General features: G+C 39.2%; 1 protein-coding gene across 4 annotated transcripts in view; it reads right to left on the bottom strand.

Annotated features, from left to right (window-relative positions):
• Positions 1-18,360, bottom strand: part of RSF1 (remodeling and spacing factor 1) — a 127,386-nt gene that overhangs the window by 58,749 nt on the left and 50,277 nt on the right. For 3 of the 4 annotated variants that reach the window (XM_054015795.1, XM_054015792.1, XM_054015794.1), the window contains exons 3-7: positions 14,752-14,844; positions 13,213-13,418; positions 8,908-9,062; positions 3,708-5,467; positions 1,093-1,296 (exon numbers count right to left, since the gene is read on the bottom strand). In XM_054015795.1, coding sequence (XP_053871770.1) covers positions 1,093-1,296; positions 3,708-5,467; positions 8,908-9,062; positions 13,213-13,418; positions 14,752-14,844 — 2,418 coding nt within the window. The remainder of the gene's footprint in view (positions 1-1,092; positions 1,297-3,707; positions 5,468-8,907; positions 9,063-13,212; positions 13,419-14,751; positions 14,845-18,360) is intronic. The other variant, XM_054015793.1, reaches the window with a different exon arrangement.

Raw genomic sequence — 18,360 nt, 5'->3', positions numbered from 1 at the left:
TGAGCAATCGGGGCTGGGGGAGGGGAAGAGAGGGTGGCATGTGCATGCCCTTCCTCCCTCCCCCCATGCATCACCTCTGCATGGGGACAGGGGCAGATGTGCCTGACTGAATGGGAGAGACTAGGGTTAGATAGGGTCTGCATGGGGGAGGCTCCCCAACTCCATAACACTCTCCTCCCGCACAACAACCCCCCAGATTCTCTCCCAGGGTCCTTCCCAGCAATTACTTCCCTCTCCTTCAGGTCCTCCATTATCCCTGACTCCCCTAAGCCTTTGCATTACTTCTGAGGGGTGCGGGAAATATGTTTCTATATTGTAGTTTAAATGAATTATTACTCAAAGTTCTGTATTAATATGACTTGTAAGAAATCTATTTGTCAAAAAAACATTTCCTGAATCTTTTTTGTTGTCTGTATTGTTACACACACACTTATTGACAGGTATTTTGAAATAAATCACCAAACTAATTGAAACTGGCATGATTATATTGTATTATTTTGACAAATAACATATGCAGGATTTTAAAATATTGTGTGCAGAATTTGAGTTTTTTGGCGCAGAATTGCTCCAGGAATAATGATCTGTCTCATACACCCTCCCTTTTCCCAACATGAGACTCAGAACTGGTAGGAGGAAGGGAGAGAGAGTAAATGTTGGGGAAGGCTGAAGTGATCAAGCTGGATTCTGAATCCTGCCTCCTCCTCCTCAGGCCACCATCATGTCAGTCAGCAAGATTCAGACTGGAAGCAGACAGGACAAGCGATATGAGGGGGGCCATGCTGGAATTTCATCTTAGCCCCAAGCCATCAGGGCATACCCACAGCATTAAAAGCCTATTTGTATTAAGATGAATAGTGGACATATTGTAGTCTTATCCATGTCCCCCTTACTGTTACCACCTATTAAACCTGCCCCATTGCTTTTCCCAGGGAGGGACTGTTTATCATAAAATACCATTCATCTCTCAGAAGAAAGCTCTCTCATGGCAGAAATAGCTATGTTTTATACATTACTAGTCTAAAAAACCATCACTTTCAGGGTGATTAATGGAAGTTTTTTCCCATCACACTATTTTGTAGATCAAGAACATACTAGCTCAGGGTGATTGGGAAGGCCACACTTCTTGCATGGTTCATCATCATCAGCAGGTGCAGGTTCCTCTTCTTCCTCTCCCCCCTCAGATTCCTCCTCAGAGTTTTCTTCGGTCTCAGACTCCTCGCTGTCTTCATTACTTGAATATCTCCACCTGCCACGAGTTCGAGTTCCTGTCCACCGCACTTTGCTTCTCTGTGTGACCTAGTGGTCCAAAGATAAAACACAGCAAAAGGCTCTTACATTGCCTCGTCATTTACACTGTGGGTTTTCCAAGTTAAAAAGACCATCACACTTAAGTTTGAGTAAATGTTCTCTAAAATGAACTGATTCATTTCAATCAGAACAGCTACAGGAAAATGTAGCATGATCATAGAATACCAGGGTTGGAAGGGACCTCAGGAGGTCATCTAGTCCAACCCCCTACTCAAAGCAGGACCAATCCCTAGACAGATTTTTGTCCCAGATCCCTAAATGGCCCCCTCAAGGATTGAACTCACAACCTTGGGTTTAGCAGGCCAATGCTCAAACCACTGAGCTATCCCTCCCCCCGATAGAGCAGCTTCAATGAGTAGATCTTTCATTGAGTACAAAAATCCTTACAGAACTAATTACAACTAAAGGAAAAAAGGAAATTAAAAGGTATAGGCAAAGAAAATGCTTCAGGTGAGGTTTAAAAGACGTGAAGACGAAGCTTTAGAATGTGACTCCACTCCTTTGTTGAGCTATCAAAATCTAAAATTTCTACTTTGACAAGGTAATTTTGCATAGTGAACATGAGAACTTTAACACGTAAACTTTTCCCCTCCAGAGTACAATTAACCTTATTTTAAAGCTGCCTTTCCTCAATCCAAAGAGAACATATTTTTATCATTGCTTCCTTTTAGAAAAACAAATTACAGAATTTGCATCTGAAGAAGTGAGGTTCTTACCCACGAAAGCTTATGCTCCAATACTTGTTAGTCTCAAAGGTGCCACAGGACCCTCTGTTGCTTTTTACAGATTCAGACTAACACGGCTACCCCTCTGATAAATTACAGAATGTGACTTTTATTTTACTTTTACAATCATCATATTGTAAGAGATAAATTGCTCTCATTGTTAAGCGTTCTCTCTGCCTGTGGGGTTGGAGGAGAAAGATGTCTGAGAGGACTGTGTGCATGTGTGTGTTCTATACAAGGAAACCAGGCCCCAAATTCTCTATTATATTAATTTTTGCATCTCACTACACATATTTAGATCATTAAGTCTTTCAAAAGCTATGTCCATTTAAGACCATACTTGTTTCAATTTTAACATATTGTTATTTGTAGCACCTATTATTACCAGAACTGAAAGATGAAAAAAATCTCAGTAATTTGCAGTTTATGTAAGGCATTTGACAGCACTTGCTATATAACAGTTTCACCTGTCCTATAAGGTCAATTTCTCATTTTGTTTGTGAAGGTTATTCACACTGCAACAGAAGAGAGAAAAAAAACTTTTTTTAAACAGAGAAAAAGGTGTTTGTAGAACTACGAAAGCTAGTAAGGGGATTCAGAACAGGAATAGCACCTGAAAAAAAAAAAAAACTAGTTATTCATTTTTTAAATTAACTAGATTTCAAGTTGACAATGTCCTTTTACCAAGGACACTTTTAAAAAGAAAAATATTGCCTCTATCTTCCTGTTTTTTAAATGTATTTTAATTAACTTTTCAGGAAGGCATACAGGTCAAAAAGAAAACAGTCATAGATGGCTAACAGCAGGCTGTACATGTCTTCTACCTGCAAGCTCACTATCATTTCTACTCTATAAAAACTTTAAAACTGTGCCTGAAAGATAAACTTCTCATGCAAAACACGCTTTCTGAACCCAACATAAAACCTACATTCAGCCTAGATGAGAAATTACCTCATAATCCCTCTAAAAGTGGTTCAGCTACTCTCAAGAACAAAACTCCTGTTAAATTCTACATATCATTACTACTTTACTCTAACATTTTTCCTATTGCCATCTATCCGCCATCATCATCAAATTGACCAAGCATCAGCATATACATCACACAGTTAATCTTCAGCATCTTATTCATGGTTAAAGCATCCGACCTATAGGATTTAAAGCATCCTGAAGGTTTGATTAATAAGGATAAGCTCCTCTAGAAAATAAAATAATTTGCACGAGTTATTCTAAAACCAGGTTCAACGTAAGAATTCTGACACTTACAAATTATGATGTTAATAGCTATTAGCACTCTCCTGGGGGCTGTTTTCAGATCAGTCACTGCCCTAACCAAGTTACTGGACTAGTAACATGCATAAATTGACCATAATGGCATCAGAGGGTCCTGTGGCACCTCTAAGACTAACAGAAGTATTGGAGCATAAGCTTTCGTGGGTGAATGCCCACGTCATCAGACGCAAGATGAAGTGGGCATTCACCCACGAAAGCTTATGCTCCAATACTTGTTAGTCTTAAAGGTGCCACAGGACCCTCTGTTGCTTTTTACAGATTCAGACTAACACGGCTACCCCTCTGATACTTGACATAATGGCATGCTTCTCAACATTCCTCCACAAATGTGTTTTCCTTAGATCAAAAACAACCATCTCCTCCTGTGCACTATAATGGTGTTACCTTGCTCACTTTAGAATTGGACTCCTTCTCTTGTTTTTTCACATCCTCTCTTCGGTCTTGCTTTTGCAGCACTGCCAATTTCTCCTCCTCTTCTTCACCTCGTTTTTTGTCAGTTTTCTGATCCCGAGTCTCCACCACTTTTGGAGTAGGTTTAGATATTCTTGGAGACCTCCTTAAAGTGCGACCAACATTGACTTCTTCCTCTTCCTTCTGCTCGGTGTCCTGAGTCTTCGGAGGTGGATCAGGCTTTTTCTTTCTACTGGAGATCCTGATGGTTAACTTGATCCCTTCCTTCTGCCTCTCGGAGGTTATTTCCTTGTTATCTGTTACACAGATGTTCTCTTCAGAAACCAGTTTATATTTAAATTTGCTTTTTTGTACTGCAGATTCCTTTTTAGTCTCTGAAGACTCCTCTATATTAGAGGTTTGGGCATTATCTTGTTTATCTGGTTCTGTCCGGGGAGCTTCAAATTCCTCCTTTTGTTTTTCTGAATCTGATCCTTCCTGAACTTTGCTTTCATCAGGAAGTATGTTTTTGGAATCTGAGCCCTCTTTTTCTAAAGCAGATTTCTCGGAAGGAACAGGAGGAATAGATGATGGAGGTGTTTCAGCTGCTTTTGGAGAGTCAGATTTCTTCTCCAGTTCATGTTTACTTTTCAAACCCTCTTCATCTGTTAGATCAAGCTTGGGTGGCTCCTTAGGAGTGGATGTCTTCATGGACTTTTCCAGCTTTTCTAAACATTCTTTGAGTGGTGGTCGTCTGTCCTTCCTAGTTTTCAAAGCTAATTTTTCTTCAGGTTTCTTGGGGCAGTAGCCTGCTTTCCACGAGTCCTCCATTGCCACCTCAGAAGTCATACTGTTGAGGGACTCTTTTTCCATAAGACTAGATTCCTCCTTTAAAGGCACTTTCTGATTAGAAACCTCAGAGATCGTAGCAGCTACCTCTTTGTCGGTAGGCACATTTTTCTCATCTTCATATGTTTTCACAATTTTGCTAACAGAGTTTAAAGAGTCTGATATTTTCCCCCCACTTATGCAATTTTTCTCCTTCGATGAGCTGCTGCTGTCTTCCTTTGTGCTAATGGAATGTTCTGACTTATTATTTTGGGTGACATTTTGGGCGACTTTTTCACTGGTAACCTCTCCATTTACTAGCAATTTCCCATCAGGACATAAAGCAGTGATTGTAGGCACTCGTCTAAAACCCTCCTCCTCTGGTTTTCCTTCCTCTTTCAAGACATCCTTTGTTGGAGTAACACATTTACACAAGGACCCCTTTATTGGGCTGTCATAGTCATCTGTCAGCTTGATCTCTCGCTTTTTCAGTGGTATCTTTGCCTGCTGGTCATTTTTAAGTTTCTCACTTTCTTCTGCAGATTTCTCCACAACTTCTTGAGGGGTTTTGACATTGACACAAAACTCTAATCTCTCAGGCTCATGTACTGTTATTTTATCTGTGCTGCTTTTAACGTCTTTTAAATCTTTTGGTTCTACTTTATTTTCCTTTACTTCTGCTTTAACAGGCTTGACATTTTCTTTAAAGGAATCATTTTCTTCTTTGGTAATCTGCTTTTCCTCACTGTTTTCTGAAGGTTTTTCTAGCTTTACTATGACTGGCAGTTTTATAATTTCCTTTTCTTCCACTTTCTCCATTTTCATCATGTTTTCATCTGCTGGAACTGTAGGTGGAGGAAGGCTTTCCAATTCCTTTGACTGTTCCTCCATGTTCTTCTCCTCTTCTTTTATTTTTAATTCATTTCCTGTTAAAATAGAAACAAAATAATATAACATAACCAGATGAATTCTAGGATAAAAAAATAAAGCTAAAGATGCATCCTACAACAATCAAAATGAGTCCTCTCTAATGAAATTAAGGGTTTGGCCTAACACTGGCATTTGCTGTCTGATTGACAAATATTAGCTAAAGAATGGGACAGAACAGCAGTTCAGTTCAACTAAAAACCAGAGATAATTCTAAATTTAACAGAGAATATCAGCAGAGCCCCAGATCTATCTTTTTTATGCTGACCTTTTAGCTCCTTAATCAGTTTTAGTAATTTTTTTCTAAAAGTGTGTACATAAAATCTAAGCACGAGGTCTGTAACACTAGTTTTTAAAAGAAGTCTGACTTGACAGTTTGCATTATTTCACTATGACAAAATGTTTTACAGAATTCCTTACACTAGAACTTCAAGTGACGTGTCCACATCCAAACCACACTCTTGTTTACACACAATGATATTTTCAGAAGGGTTTGCTTATTATTTTTTTCTGTTTCAGAGAGAAGAGGAGAAGCTGAAATACTATGTCCTGAACCAAAATTCACCCAGATTTGTTGCACTCTAGCGGGGCCATGGTCCATGACTGGGTCCCCTATGTGCTACCACAATACAAATAATAAGTAACATTCTGCATTCATTTCACACACACAAGTCCCGTTGACTTCAACGGGACCAACACGTACAAAATAAGTGCAGAGTACAAGTACATCAGAGAAAACTGCAGGGAGCAGATCTACCCAGAGTTAGATGGTATGGTCTTTGTACAGAAGTTGAGATACAATTTTCAGTAGGTGTGTGATACAAGTCAACAAAAAATGAGATGTAATAGCACTATGTATTCTGCAGTGTGATCTTCCAACACATGAAAGGCTCTTACTATTCCAAAATGCAGTAAATCCCAGTTATTCCTTTCCCCCTGCACTAACTTAAGTCCTTTCCCAGATGAAAGCGTCCCAAAATGCTGGTTTAGTTCTAAATGAAGAGGGGGAATCCAAGAGCTAGCTTAACTCACATTCAAACAGGAAACAAGAAAACAGTGTATAGAAGGAAAAAAAATTGGTGAGGAGAAACTCAAGGGACTTTGAAAGAAAAAACAAACCCAATTTAGTTAGTTTCAGGAGTCAGAGAGAAGTCAACTCCCCATGAATGCAAAACCAGGGACAATATTTCAAAGGGTCCAGACCCATTTTTTCCTCCTTACTTAGATGATGTACACACTGCTTTCCCCTGTAACTTCTCAATGCTGCAAGTGGCTTTCTTGAAGGCAGTGCTTACCAGAGAGAAGAGTAGGATACATTTTCTGTGTCTACTCTTTTCCCGCTTCCTCTTCCCTTGTCTCTGACCTCTTTCTTTTGCAACGCTTTTCCCTTGGCTATGCCTCTCCCTCAAGCTTCTAGCATTAGAGGGCAGCAGCCGTTCTAATCCTTGTCTATGCTAGACAAATTCCCCATTCTAAGAACTGATTTAGTTCCCTACATCAAAGCATTCACATCCACTCTCAAAGAGGGCTTTTGCTGTTTACAAGCTCTCAAAACATCATTTGAGTAGAGTAGACTTTCAGCAGATTTAAGAAGTGGTTCAGTTTAAACTGTTTTAGTATGGAATAATTTAGTGTCGGTGTAGATGTGGACAAACAAACAGTACATTCCGGGGTAGGGTGTTATTTCACCATCTCCCAGAACATACGGTTTCTGAAAGTATTACTTGGATTGTGCGATAGGTACCAGAGGGCTGTGCAACTGGAATGGTTTAAGTGCTGAACTATTTGTACCTAAACCAGCTACAAGTAATTCCATTGTCTGGTATAGACACAACCCCATTGTCTAGCACTAGAAATTCTACAAGCAATGCATATCAGATGCTAGCCCAACATGAATAGTGACATTAGCGAACTTTGATGGATTGGTGTACTGTGCTGTCTTGTCTCATGATTGGCTTGTCTATACTGGAGAACTGTTTTAAAACTGGTTCAGCTAAATAGACTTTTAAATCAATCAGTTAGAGCCAAAGCATAGCCCTGAGTTTAGGTAGCTTAAACTGGTCTGACCAGTTTTTACTGAACCAATTTCAAGACCATTGCTTGAAATTAACACTGTAGTATTGGGGAGATTTGATCATCTCTTATTTGCAATGTAATTGCAACTTTAGCCACTGTCAAATATCTTAGTTATATTAAACTTATATCAACCAATACAGATCATACTCTGCATTAATTATTGATATTGTACAATTAACTGTATCATTGCTAATAAGATTTCTGCACTGTTTCTACAGCACCTCACAATATTATATCATTGTATTAATTGCTTCTTCCCTTCACCAGTTCTTTGGAAGAACATGCATCGCATGTCAATGAAATAGCAATACTTCCTCTTGTAGGCCAGAACTCTGGGCCAAATTCTGCCCACAGTTACACCTATAACACTCACTATCTTTAATACGATTGGCATGGGTGTAACAGAGGGCACAATGTGATCCTGAAAGCCTTGTCCCCATTGTGGAAATTTCCCCCCAAAAATGCAAACCAATTTTAAAACCAGATTCCCCAGGGGAGACAGACCTTTAATTGCTTTGAACCTGAAAAATTAGGTCTTTTACTACAAGGAGAAGCATTTAACATTAACTGATTCCTATTAAAAACCCAACACACCAAATAAGTTAGGCAACATATCAGAAATATGCAGTGTCAAAGCAGTAAGGAATGAAGTAATGTTTCTTCACTGGTGAGAAAAATAAAATGTGCACAGTTAAGGGCTTGTTATCAAACAAAGCTCATCACAGATCTTCATTGGGATTATTAAGCTACCTGACAATACTGTACTTAAATCCAACAATTTAAAACTATCTTGAACTCATGTGTTGCTCTTGATTTTAAAGCATAGGTTACTAAAGTGAAGAAAAATCCATATTTTGTGATACAAAGCCAAAGCCAATGTCAACACAACTATGGGTGTGGTGTTTGACATCAATTATGCCACTACACAAATTTGGGGGGTGGAAGGAGTTTCATGTCCATTAGAAACGTGAGGCTGGGTTGAAACCTAATGCATGACAAATGAAAGAAAGATAAGGGATAGGAAAGCAAATGTCAAGTGTCAATGGTGTTACACAAAATACCACAAAAACAAAAGTTACATTTTTTTTAAAGAATGGAAAGTTGTATATGTAATTTGTTGGGATTTTTTTTTTTTTTTTTTTAAGTAAACTGAGTACACACCCAAATTATTTTGAATTTTAAAATGTGTGAAAAGGTTTAAAATGTATCCTTGATACATGGTTCAGAGAATTTTAGCTTAGAAAATAATTAAAAAAAAAAAAAAAAACAGGCCTATTCTAATCCTCTCATTTTTCAGGAAGTTTAACATTTTGATATGATGCAGCACAATGTCTAAAGCTTGGTAAAAAAGAGGGTAGAAAACCTGGTGGAGATATTTCTTCCTCCTTTTTGCTATCTTCATCTTCTATGCTAGGGCTTTCACGTGAGGAGCTGTCCTGCTGGTTGCTCTTTTTCAACAGTGCAGGATCGATTTGTGCTTTCAAAAGCTCAAGCGTCTCAGCTAGCTCATTTCGGTTTCTGGATGACAAAGAAGAGAAATAAGTTGTCTGATAAAGCTCTTTACTGGCTCTCCCCAAAGCCATCCATCTAAAACAAAACACATCACCTGCTTAAACGAATGCTGCATTACAAACTAGAAGACCAGTGGATCGGCTTTGTCCAATCAGAATAGCCATCATTTAGTGATTAAATGACTTGCCATTTTATCTGTAGTAAAACTAAAACTACCTTGCTGACCCTTCTGAGTGGCCTCAACAACCCATAAGCTCCAGACATCCTGCTTTGGATCTGAGCGTCTATTGTTCATTAAGTTTTGTAATTATTAATCTATCATCATCAGTGCCCATTTGTTTTCCTTAGCAATTATCAGATTCCCTCATTGAAAGGCCTTGTAGTGCAGCACTCGTGAAACAGAAGAGCAATTATATTATTTAAAAGTGGATTTTTAAAAAGCACTTAAGTACTTTCAGAAATCCCACCCTAAACAATACACAGAAGGCTAGAAAATTTGAACATTTAAAATTAATTATACTGATGCAGAGATTATGGGGGGAAATTAATGCTCAAGCAAGTAAAATAAAGTTACAATTTAAACGTTTAAGTAAGGAAGCAGAGAGCAGTAACAGACAACCAGCTTTGAGAGCTGGTTAAATGGATGCAATGCTGCACTATAGGATTAGAAGTCAGGGCTCTCATATTTCTGCTCTCAAGTAAATACCTAGCAAGTTGTTTTAGATAGGAATTTCAGTTTTACACACACAAAAAACCAAAGCCTTGAAGCATGCGCAAGTTTAGCATGGAGAGTGGTTTTAAACCCACTTCAGATCTCAGAGACAATTACTGTGTTTCACCAGCAGGAGACATGGTGCCAGGGCTCTCTCGGCATAAGCCTATCCTACTTTGCTTTTTGGCAGCCTCTTTCTGCTGGCAGTCTACAGGGGCATGATGCAAGGCGAGCCTAGTTTACCTTTTGGCTGATTTGGTTTGTTGTGTTTACTTTATTCACACAAAGCAGTTACTAAAATCTCCTTAAGTTGTAACACCGGTCATGTTATGTAACCCACTGAGAATTGACTTTGCAGTTTAAACTTTTTGTTCAACAACTAATTGCTAAAGCTATAGCTATATATACACACACACACACCATTTAAATTATAGACGGTATTTGGCATTTATGAGATCTCTTTCACCATGTTTGTTTACCATTTTACTCAATGCGGATTCTCTTTTGATCAGAGTCCAGCTTTAAACACATTTGGAATTGACTAGATTTTTTTAAAATAAAGGTTCTATATGAGACTATATTAAAAATCAGTCATTTGAAAATTTTACATAAATAAATTCAAAATTAAAGACTCTTCCTTGGAAAATATGCCACAGTACACATGTTAGAAAATGAAATATTTACATAGTACAAAAACACTTTCCTTCATTTTAATAAGAATGATGAAAGGAATTAATTTGAGTATAGAAAAATCAAGAAAAGGTCACCAGGCTAAACTGCCGGAGCTCACTGAAACTCAGAGGAGCAGTGAGCCCCTGCATTTCAGCAGTTACTAGCACACTGTAACTCAATCATTAGTCATCCAGGATCTGAGTTCTACTTCAGAAGGTTCTTGTGTTTGGCTTCCTGTACTAGATTAAGTAATTATTTTGCATTCTATGAGCCTAGAACTCAACCCTGCAATTCTAATGAGAGCATAATATTGTCCATTACTAATTTGTGACTGATAGCATAAGAGGTTAGAGAATTAACACAGTCTTCCTCCATGTTCCCTAGAACATAAGAACGGCCGTGCTGGGTCAGACCAAAGGTCCATCTAGCCAAGTATCCGGTCTGCCAACAGTGGTCAATGCCAGGTGCCCCAGAGGGAGTGAACCTAACAGGTAATGATCAAGTCATCTCTCTCCTGCTATCCATCTCCACCCTCTGACAAACAGAGGCTAGGGACACCATTCCTTACCCCTCCTGGCTAATAGCCATTAATGGACTTCACCTCCATGAATTTATCCCGTTCTCTTTTAAACCCTGTTATAGTCCTAGCCTTCACAACCTCCTCAGGTAAGGAATTTCACAAGTTGACTATGCGCTGTGTGAAGAACTTCCTTTTATTTGTTATAAACCTGCTGCCCATTAATTTCATTTGGTGGCCCCTAGTTCTTGTATTATGGGAATAAGTAAATCTACTTACTCCACATCACTCATGATCTTATATACCTCTATCATATCCCCTCCCTTAGTCTCCTCTTTTCCAAGCTGAAAAGTCCTAGCCTCTTCAATCTCTCCTCATATGGGACCCGTTCCAAACCCCTAATCATTTTAGTTGGCCTTCTCTGAACCTTTTCTAATGCCAGTATATCTTTTTTGAGATGAGGAGACCACATCTGTACGCAATATTCAAGATGTGGGTGTACCATCGATTTATATAAGGCAATAATATATTCTCCTTTTTATTCTCTATCCCCTTTTTAATGATTCCTAACATCCTGTTTGCTTTTTTGACTGCCCCTGCACACTGTGTGGACGTCTTCAGAGAACTATCCATGATGACTCCAAGATCTTTTTCCTGATTCGCTGTAGCTAAATTAGCCCCCATCATATTGTATGTATAGTTGGGGTTATTTTTTCCAATGTGCATTACACTTTACATTTATCCACATTAAATTTCATTTGCCATTTTGTTGCCCAATCACTTAGTTTTGTGAGATCTTTTTGAAGTTCTTCACAGTCTGCTTTGGTCTTAACTATCTTGAGCAGTTTAGTATCATCTGCAAACTTTGCCACTTGACTTTTTACCCCTTTCTCCAGATCATTTATGAATATGTTCAACAGGATTGGTCCTAGGACTGACCCTTGGGGAACACCACTAGTTACCCTTCTCCATTCTGAGAATTTACCATTTATTTCTACCCTTTGTTCCCTGTCTTTTAACCAGTTCTCAATTCATGAAAGGACCTTCCCTTTTATCCCATGACAACTTAATTTACGTAAGAGCCTTTAGTGAGGGACCTTGTCAAAGACTTTCTGGAAATCTAAGTATACTATGTCCACTGGATCCCCCTTGTCCACATGTTTGTGGACCCCTTCAAAGAACTCTAATAGATTAGTAAGACACGATTTCCCTTTACAGAAACCATGTTGACTTTTGCCCAACAATTTATGTTCTTCTATGTGTGTGACAATTTTATTCTTTACTATTGTTTCAATTAATTTAACCGGTACTGACGTTAGACTTACTGGTCTGTAATTGCTGGGATCACCTCTAGAGCCCTTTTTAAATATTGGCGTTACATTAGCTATCTTCCAGTCATTGGGTACAGAAGCCGATTTAAAGAACAGGTTACAAACCATAGTTAATAGTTCCGCAACTTCACATTTGAGTTCTTTCAGAACTCTTGGGTGAATGCCATCTGGCCCCGGTGACTTGTTAATGTTAAGTTTATCAATTAATTCCAAAACCTCCTCTAGAGACACTTCAATCTGTGACAGTTCCTCAGATTTGTCACCTACAAAAGCCGGCTCAGGTTTGGGAATCTCCCTAACATCCTCAGCCGTGAAGACTGAAGCAAAGAATCCATTTAGTTTCTCCGACAAGATTTTATTGTCTTTAAGCGCTCCTTTTGTATCTCGATCATCCAGGGGCCCCACAGGTTGTTTAGCAGGTTTCCTGCTTCTGATGTACTTAAAAAACATTTTGTTATTACCTTTTGAGTTTTTGACTAGTGATTCTTCAAACTCCTCTTTGGCTTTTCTTATTACATTTTTACACTTAATTTGGCAGAGTTTATGCTCCTTTCTATTTACCTCACTAGCACATTGTCAGGACATAGTGGGACCATTCTCCAGAGGGCACAATTCTCCTCCTGATCCTATTGCCATATATCCACCGTGATCTTTAAACTCTAGATGGTGTTTCTCTTATAAACCATAAAATGAAATATGCATTGGCTATTATCCTACAAACCAGCAAGCCGTTTTTTTTCATAAATCATAGTTGTGCATGTGCTTTTCCCTACTGTGTATGTCTGAAGACAGATAATTAAATTGACAGGAATACTGCTCTCTGAAAAGAGGATACTTATTGAATTCAACATCTGAACTTCATAGAAACAGATAATCAGATTTAAAATTTGCAGTTATAAACAAGAAAATAAAGAACAAAATTACCTGACAATGCATTTCCAAGAAGACCCATCCTGGTCATCCTGTTCTTCTACGTACATTCTCACATTATGTTCTTGATCCAGCTGGTACCAATACATTAGACCATCTTTGTCTCGACCAATTGGCTGGAGACGCATAGCATCAGCATCCTCTTCATTAATGATATTCTTAAATTTTAGATTGTCATCAAACTGACACTCACAGAGGTACTGAAAAAAATTGCAATGTAGAAAGATTTTTTTTTAAAACACCAAGATACGACCAAAAAAACCTTATTTGTGTGTTTTGGGTTCTCTTTTTAAACCTGCCTTTATTGGCTTTGTGACTTAACTAGAAAGAGGAGGATCCAATGCATAGGCCTCTCCAGATTATACTCTTTTGGTAAATCAAAGATTAGTTTTTAATTTCTTGTTAGTGGCCATTTAGAATGGTGTTAAATCTGTTCAAGAGTAAACTTTAAACAGAGGAGAATGAAGGCATCTTTACTGTACAGTAGAACCTCAGAGTTACGAACACCTCGGGAATGGAGTTGTTCGTAACTCTGAACAAAATGTTATGGTTCTTCTTTCAAAAGTTTACAACTGAACATTGTCTTAATACAGCTTTGAAACTTTACTATGCAGAAGAAAAATGCTGCTTTCCAGGTTTGTTTGTTTTTTTGTAGTTTACATTTAACACAGTACTGTACCGTGTTTGCTTTCTTTCTTTTTTGTCTCTGCTGCTGTCTGATTGTGTACTTCCAATTCCAAATGAGGTGTGTGGTTAACTGGTTGGTTCGTAACTCTGCTGTTCGCACAGCTGAGGTTCTACTGTAGTAAACGCTCCAACAGCTACTACAACAGGATGAAAGCAAGCCACCACCAAAGCATACATGCACAGCGTGGTGTTTCTATTTCCTCTTTTAAAAGTAGCCATTGAAACTCTAACCTCTGTATTTTATATACATCTGAAAGCAATGTACATGGGAAGCTTCCTTTTGAGAATGGCCTAGCTAAACAGTGGATATTATTTATTTAGTATATTAGTCTACAGTAAAACTCCATGTAATTTAAGCCATCATACATGAGGCTCATTACTCCTGCCTCATCTCATGAGCTGAAAAGTTGAAGATGAACCCCGTCTCTCACCTTTGCACTTAAGATAAAATTGTTTCATTACTAGCTCATGCACATAACAAAAAAGAATACTGCATGCTGGGATGGTCTAGACAGTATTTGGTCCTGCCATGAGGGCAGGGGACTGGACTCGATGACCTCTCAAGGTCCCTTCCAGTCCTAGAATCTATGAATCTATGCGTAAACACCCTCCAAGGGCAGAACAGTAACTACAAATATATTTCAGTGCGAACAAGTAAAGTATGAAAATAAATAGAAAACACCATATTTAGTTGAGGCTTATCCCCATTAACAAGACCATCAGCAACTATGATTGGTGATATTTGTTTGTTACGAGCTCTGACATCAGCTCCAAATTGAATACATTTAATTACTGCAATTTATAAGTTTTCAAAGGGTCATTTTCAAAAAATAGTAAATACATTACCTTCAGAATTCCCAATTTGCATTCAACACTCGTTTCCAGGTATCCTTTCTTCTCCATCTCCCATGCCCAAGTACTGTTGAACTCTTGGCATATCTGTCAGATAAACAAAATATTAAATTAACTAGTATCTTTTAATTGCCCAAGCAACAATTCAGTGGCATCAGAACTGTTGAAACCATTTGTCATGACCACAATGACCAAGTTTCCATAAACTAAAACCAGGAGATTATTCTTAATCCTGATAAATGCAGTCGCAACTCCAAAGAAAGCTAGAACCCAGTCTGAAGCCTACCACAGATGTCATGAGTTCAAGCACATCTGGAATGCTAGAACCATTGCCTTTTCAAAAGGGGAAGTTTGAAACTGGCAAGCACTTCAGCAACAGGAGCTGGTTTGAGGAAGCAGCTGATTTCTGCACGTGAAAGTATGACCATAACCTACCAATCTGTAAAACGGGTGCTGATGTGTGTCTCTCCAAAATACTTTTTAAGGCATTTACACTGGCATCTAAGTGCTACTTACTGGCACCATGGTCAAATTGCTTGCTTTAAGCAACAAACATAGGCAGGAATCAAAAATACAGCTGGTGAGTCTCAGAAGACCACAGACATCTGGATCCTAAACCAGCGCTAGCGGAAGGAGTCTATTGGGAATCTGTAGATTTCACAGTTTAAGGGTCTAGAGAGACTAGTCCAAACCCAATAAATCTTAACTGCATAAGAATGTAAAAAACTTTTGAGAGTGATCAAATGAAGGAAGCACTCATGGGACAAAACAGTCTGCATTAATTAGACTGTTCACTTCCCAAAAGGGCTAAGCAGTCTATATCTGAGGACAAACAATGCATCTTTGCCTAAGCCAGAACCTTCTGTATAACCACATAAGAGCCCTGCATAAAAGACAATAATGAGATTCCAGAAGCACACCAAGTATCTTCTCTTCAGTATGTGTCCCAATTACTTCTGTTTGAACAGATCACTGTTAGCAAGGGGGACAAAAGAATCACCTATCTGCCACACCCTACACCAGCTCCCTACCACAAAAAGCTGGTCCTCTCCTGCATACCACTCAGTAATTTGTGGTCTACGGGTAAAGTGTTATATATTAAAAATTTCAGCAAAATTGAAAAATAAAGCATGCTAAGAGCTGCAGCCACTTTAAAGTTGCAATGCAAGCTTAAAAAGCAGGCCTTATGATTGGACGCTGTGCCTGGTGTTGCAATTCAAGCTCTGTTCTCCTCCTGATTTAATTACTGTTGCTTGTTACAGGAATCCATAAGTGTGAAGTGAACAAAGCAGGATTGCCTGGCTATGTGGACTCTCTCCTCAGGCCCTACGCTACCAGCACTCCCAGCTATCTTCGATACACCACTGACTTCCTGAGGAAACTACAATCCATTGATGATCTTCCAGAAAACACCATCTTAGCCACTATGGATGCAGAAGCCCTCTACACCAACATTCCACACAAAGATGGACTACAAGCCGTCAGGAACAGTATCCCCAATAATATCACAGCAAACCTAGTGGCTGAGCTTTGTGACTTTATCCTCACCCATACAGATTTGGGGATGATTTATATGTTCAAGTCAGCGGCACTGCTATGGGTATGCGCATGGCCCCACAGTATGTCAACATTTTTATGGCTGACTTAGAACAGCGCTTCTTTAGCTCTCGTCCCCTAGCACCCCTGCCCTACTTGCACTACATTGATGACATCATCATCTGGACCCCTGGGAAGGAAGCTCTTGAGGAATTCCACCAGGATTTCAACAATTCCCACCCCACCATCAACCTCAGCCTGGACCAGTCCACACAAGACATCCACTTCCTGGACACTATAGTGCAAATAAGCGACGGTGACCTACTGACCACTATACTTAACTACATGCCTCCAGTTTTCATCCAGATCACATCACACAATCCATTGTCTACAGCCAAGCCCTCAGATATTATTGCATTTACGCCAATCCCTCAGACAGAGACAAACACCTACAGGATCTCTAGCAAGCATTCTTAAAGCTACAATACCCACCTGGGGAAGTGAAGAAACAGATTGACAGAGCCAGAAGGGTACCCAGAAGTCACCTACTACAGGACAGGCCCAACAAAAAAAGTAACAGAACGCCACTAGCCATCACCTATAGCCCCCTACTAAAACTTTTCCAGCGCAACATCAAGGATCTACAACCTATCCTGATGGACAATCCCTCACTCGCTCAGACCTTGGGAGACAGGCAAGTCCTTACTTATAGACAGCCCCCCAACTTGAAGCAAATACTCACCAGCAACTCCACACCACACAACAGAAACACTAACCCAGGAACCAGCCCTTGCAACAAACCCCGTTGCCAACTCTGTCCGCATATCTATTCAAGGGACACCATCGTAGGACCGAACCACATCAGCCACACAATCAGGGGCTCGTTCACCTGCACATCTACCAATGTGATATATGCTATCATGTGCCAGCAATGCCCCTCTGCCATGTACATTGGCCAAACTGGACAGTCTCTACGCAAAAGAATGGACACAAATCAGACATCAAGAATTGTAACATTCAAAAACCAGTAGGAGAGGACGTCAATCTCCCTGGACACTCAATAACAGACTTTAAAATCACCATTCTTCAACAAAAGGCTTCAAAAACAGACTTCAACGAGAAACTACAGAACTGGAATTAATTTGCAACTTTGACACCATCAAATTAGGCCCGAATAAAGACTGGGAGTGGCTGTGTCACTACAAAAAATAATTTTCCCTCTGTTGATACTCACACCTTCTTGTCAATTGTTGGGAATGGGCCACATCCATCCTAATTGAATTGGCCTCGTTAGCACTGACCCCACACTTAGTAACGCAACTCCCATCTTTTCATGTGCTGTGTATTTACACCTGCCTATTTTTTTCACTCCATGCATCTGATGAAGTGGGCTATATCCCACAAAAGCTTATGCCCAAATAAATGTGTTAGTCTCTAAGGTGCCACAAGGACTCCTCATTGTTTTTGCTGATAGAGACTAAAACGGCTACCCCTCTGAAACAAAGTGCTCAGTGACAGCCAACCAAACAACTAAAATAACAGGAATAACCAAAGTTCAATTTGAAGTATTCCTGATTAGCACAGTGCTTTATTAATAAACATGGACCTTTCAGTCTCTGCAAATTCCCTGGAGCAAGGACTATGTCCTATATATGCTTATCAGGTGCTCTGTAAATGTGTAACATTACATAAGTGATTTATAATTCCAATATGGAACCAACTTGGCATCAGAGCAAAGGGATGGTTTACCACTATTGATGCATAACTGCAATTTTTTCCCCAGTTTTTCAATTCTGGGTACTTTGATAGCATAATCACAGTATTCTTATTTATCAATAAGCATACAGTATACAAATCTCTATATGGTTGTCAGCTATAATACAGGGATTTACATCATATTAGAATTACTGATACAGTAGTTTATCATTAATATGGAAATCTCGCTGCTTTGACTGGCCACTATAATTCTTATAGTCCAATCTGCTCCTGTCTTGCACATGTAATAGAGCTTGCGGGTTTGCAACCTTCTACATGCAGAAGTTGGTATCTAGTTTCAGAAATTTGTGC

Source organism: Malaclemys terrapin, chromosome 1 (genome assembly GCF_027887155.1).
Source record: "Malaclemys terrapin pileata isolate rMalTer1 chromosome 1, rMalTer1.hap1, whole genome shotgun sequence".
NCBI classification, from domain to species: Eukaryota; Metazoa; Chordata; order Testudines; family Emydidae; genus Malaclemys; species Malaclemys terrapin.
The sequence above is the reverse complement of the archived record's forward strand: the minus strand, read 5'-3'. Positions and strand labels throughout refer to the sequence as shown.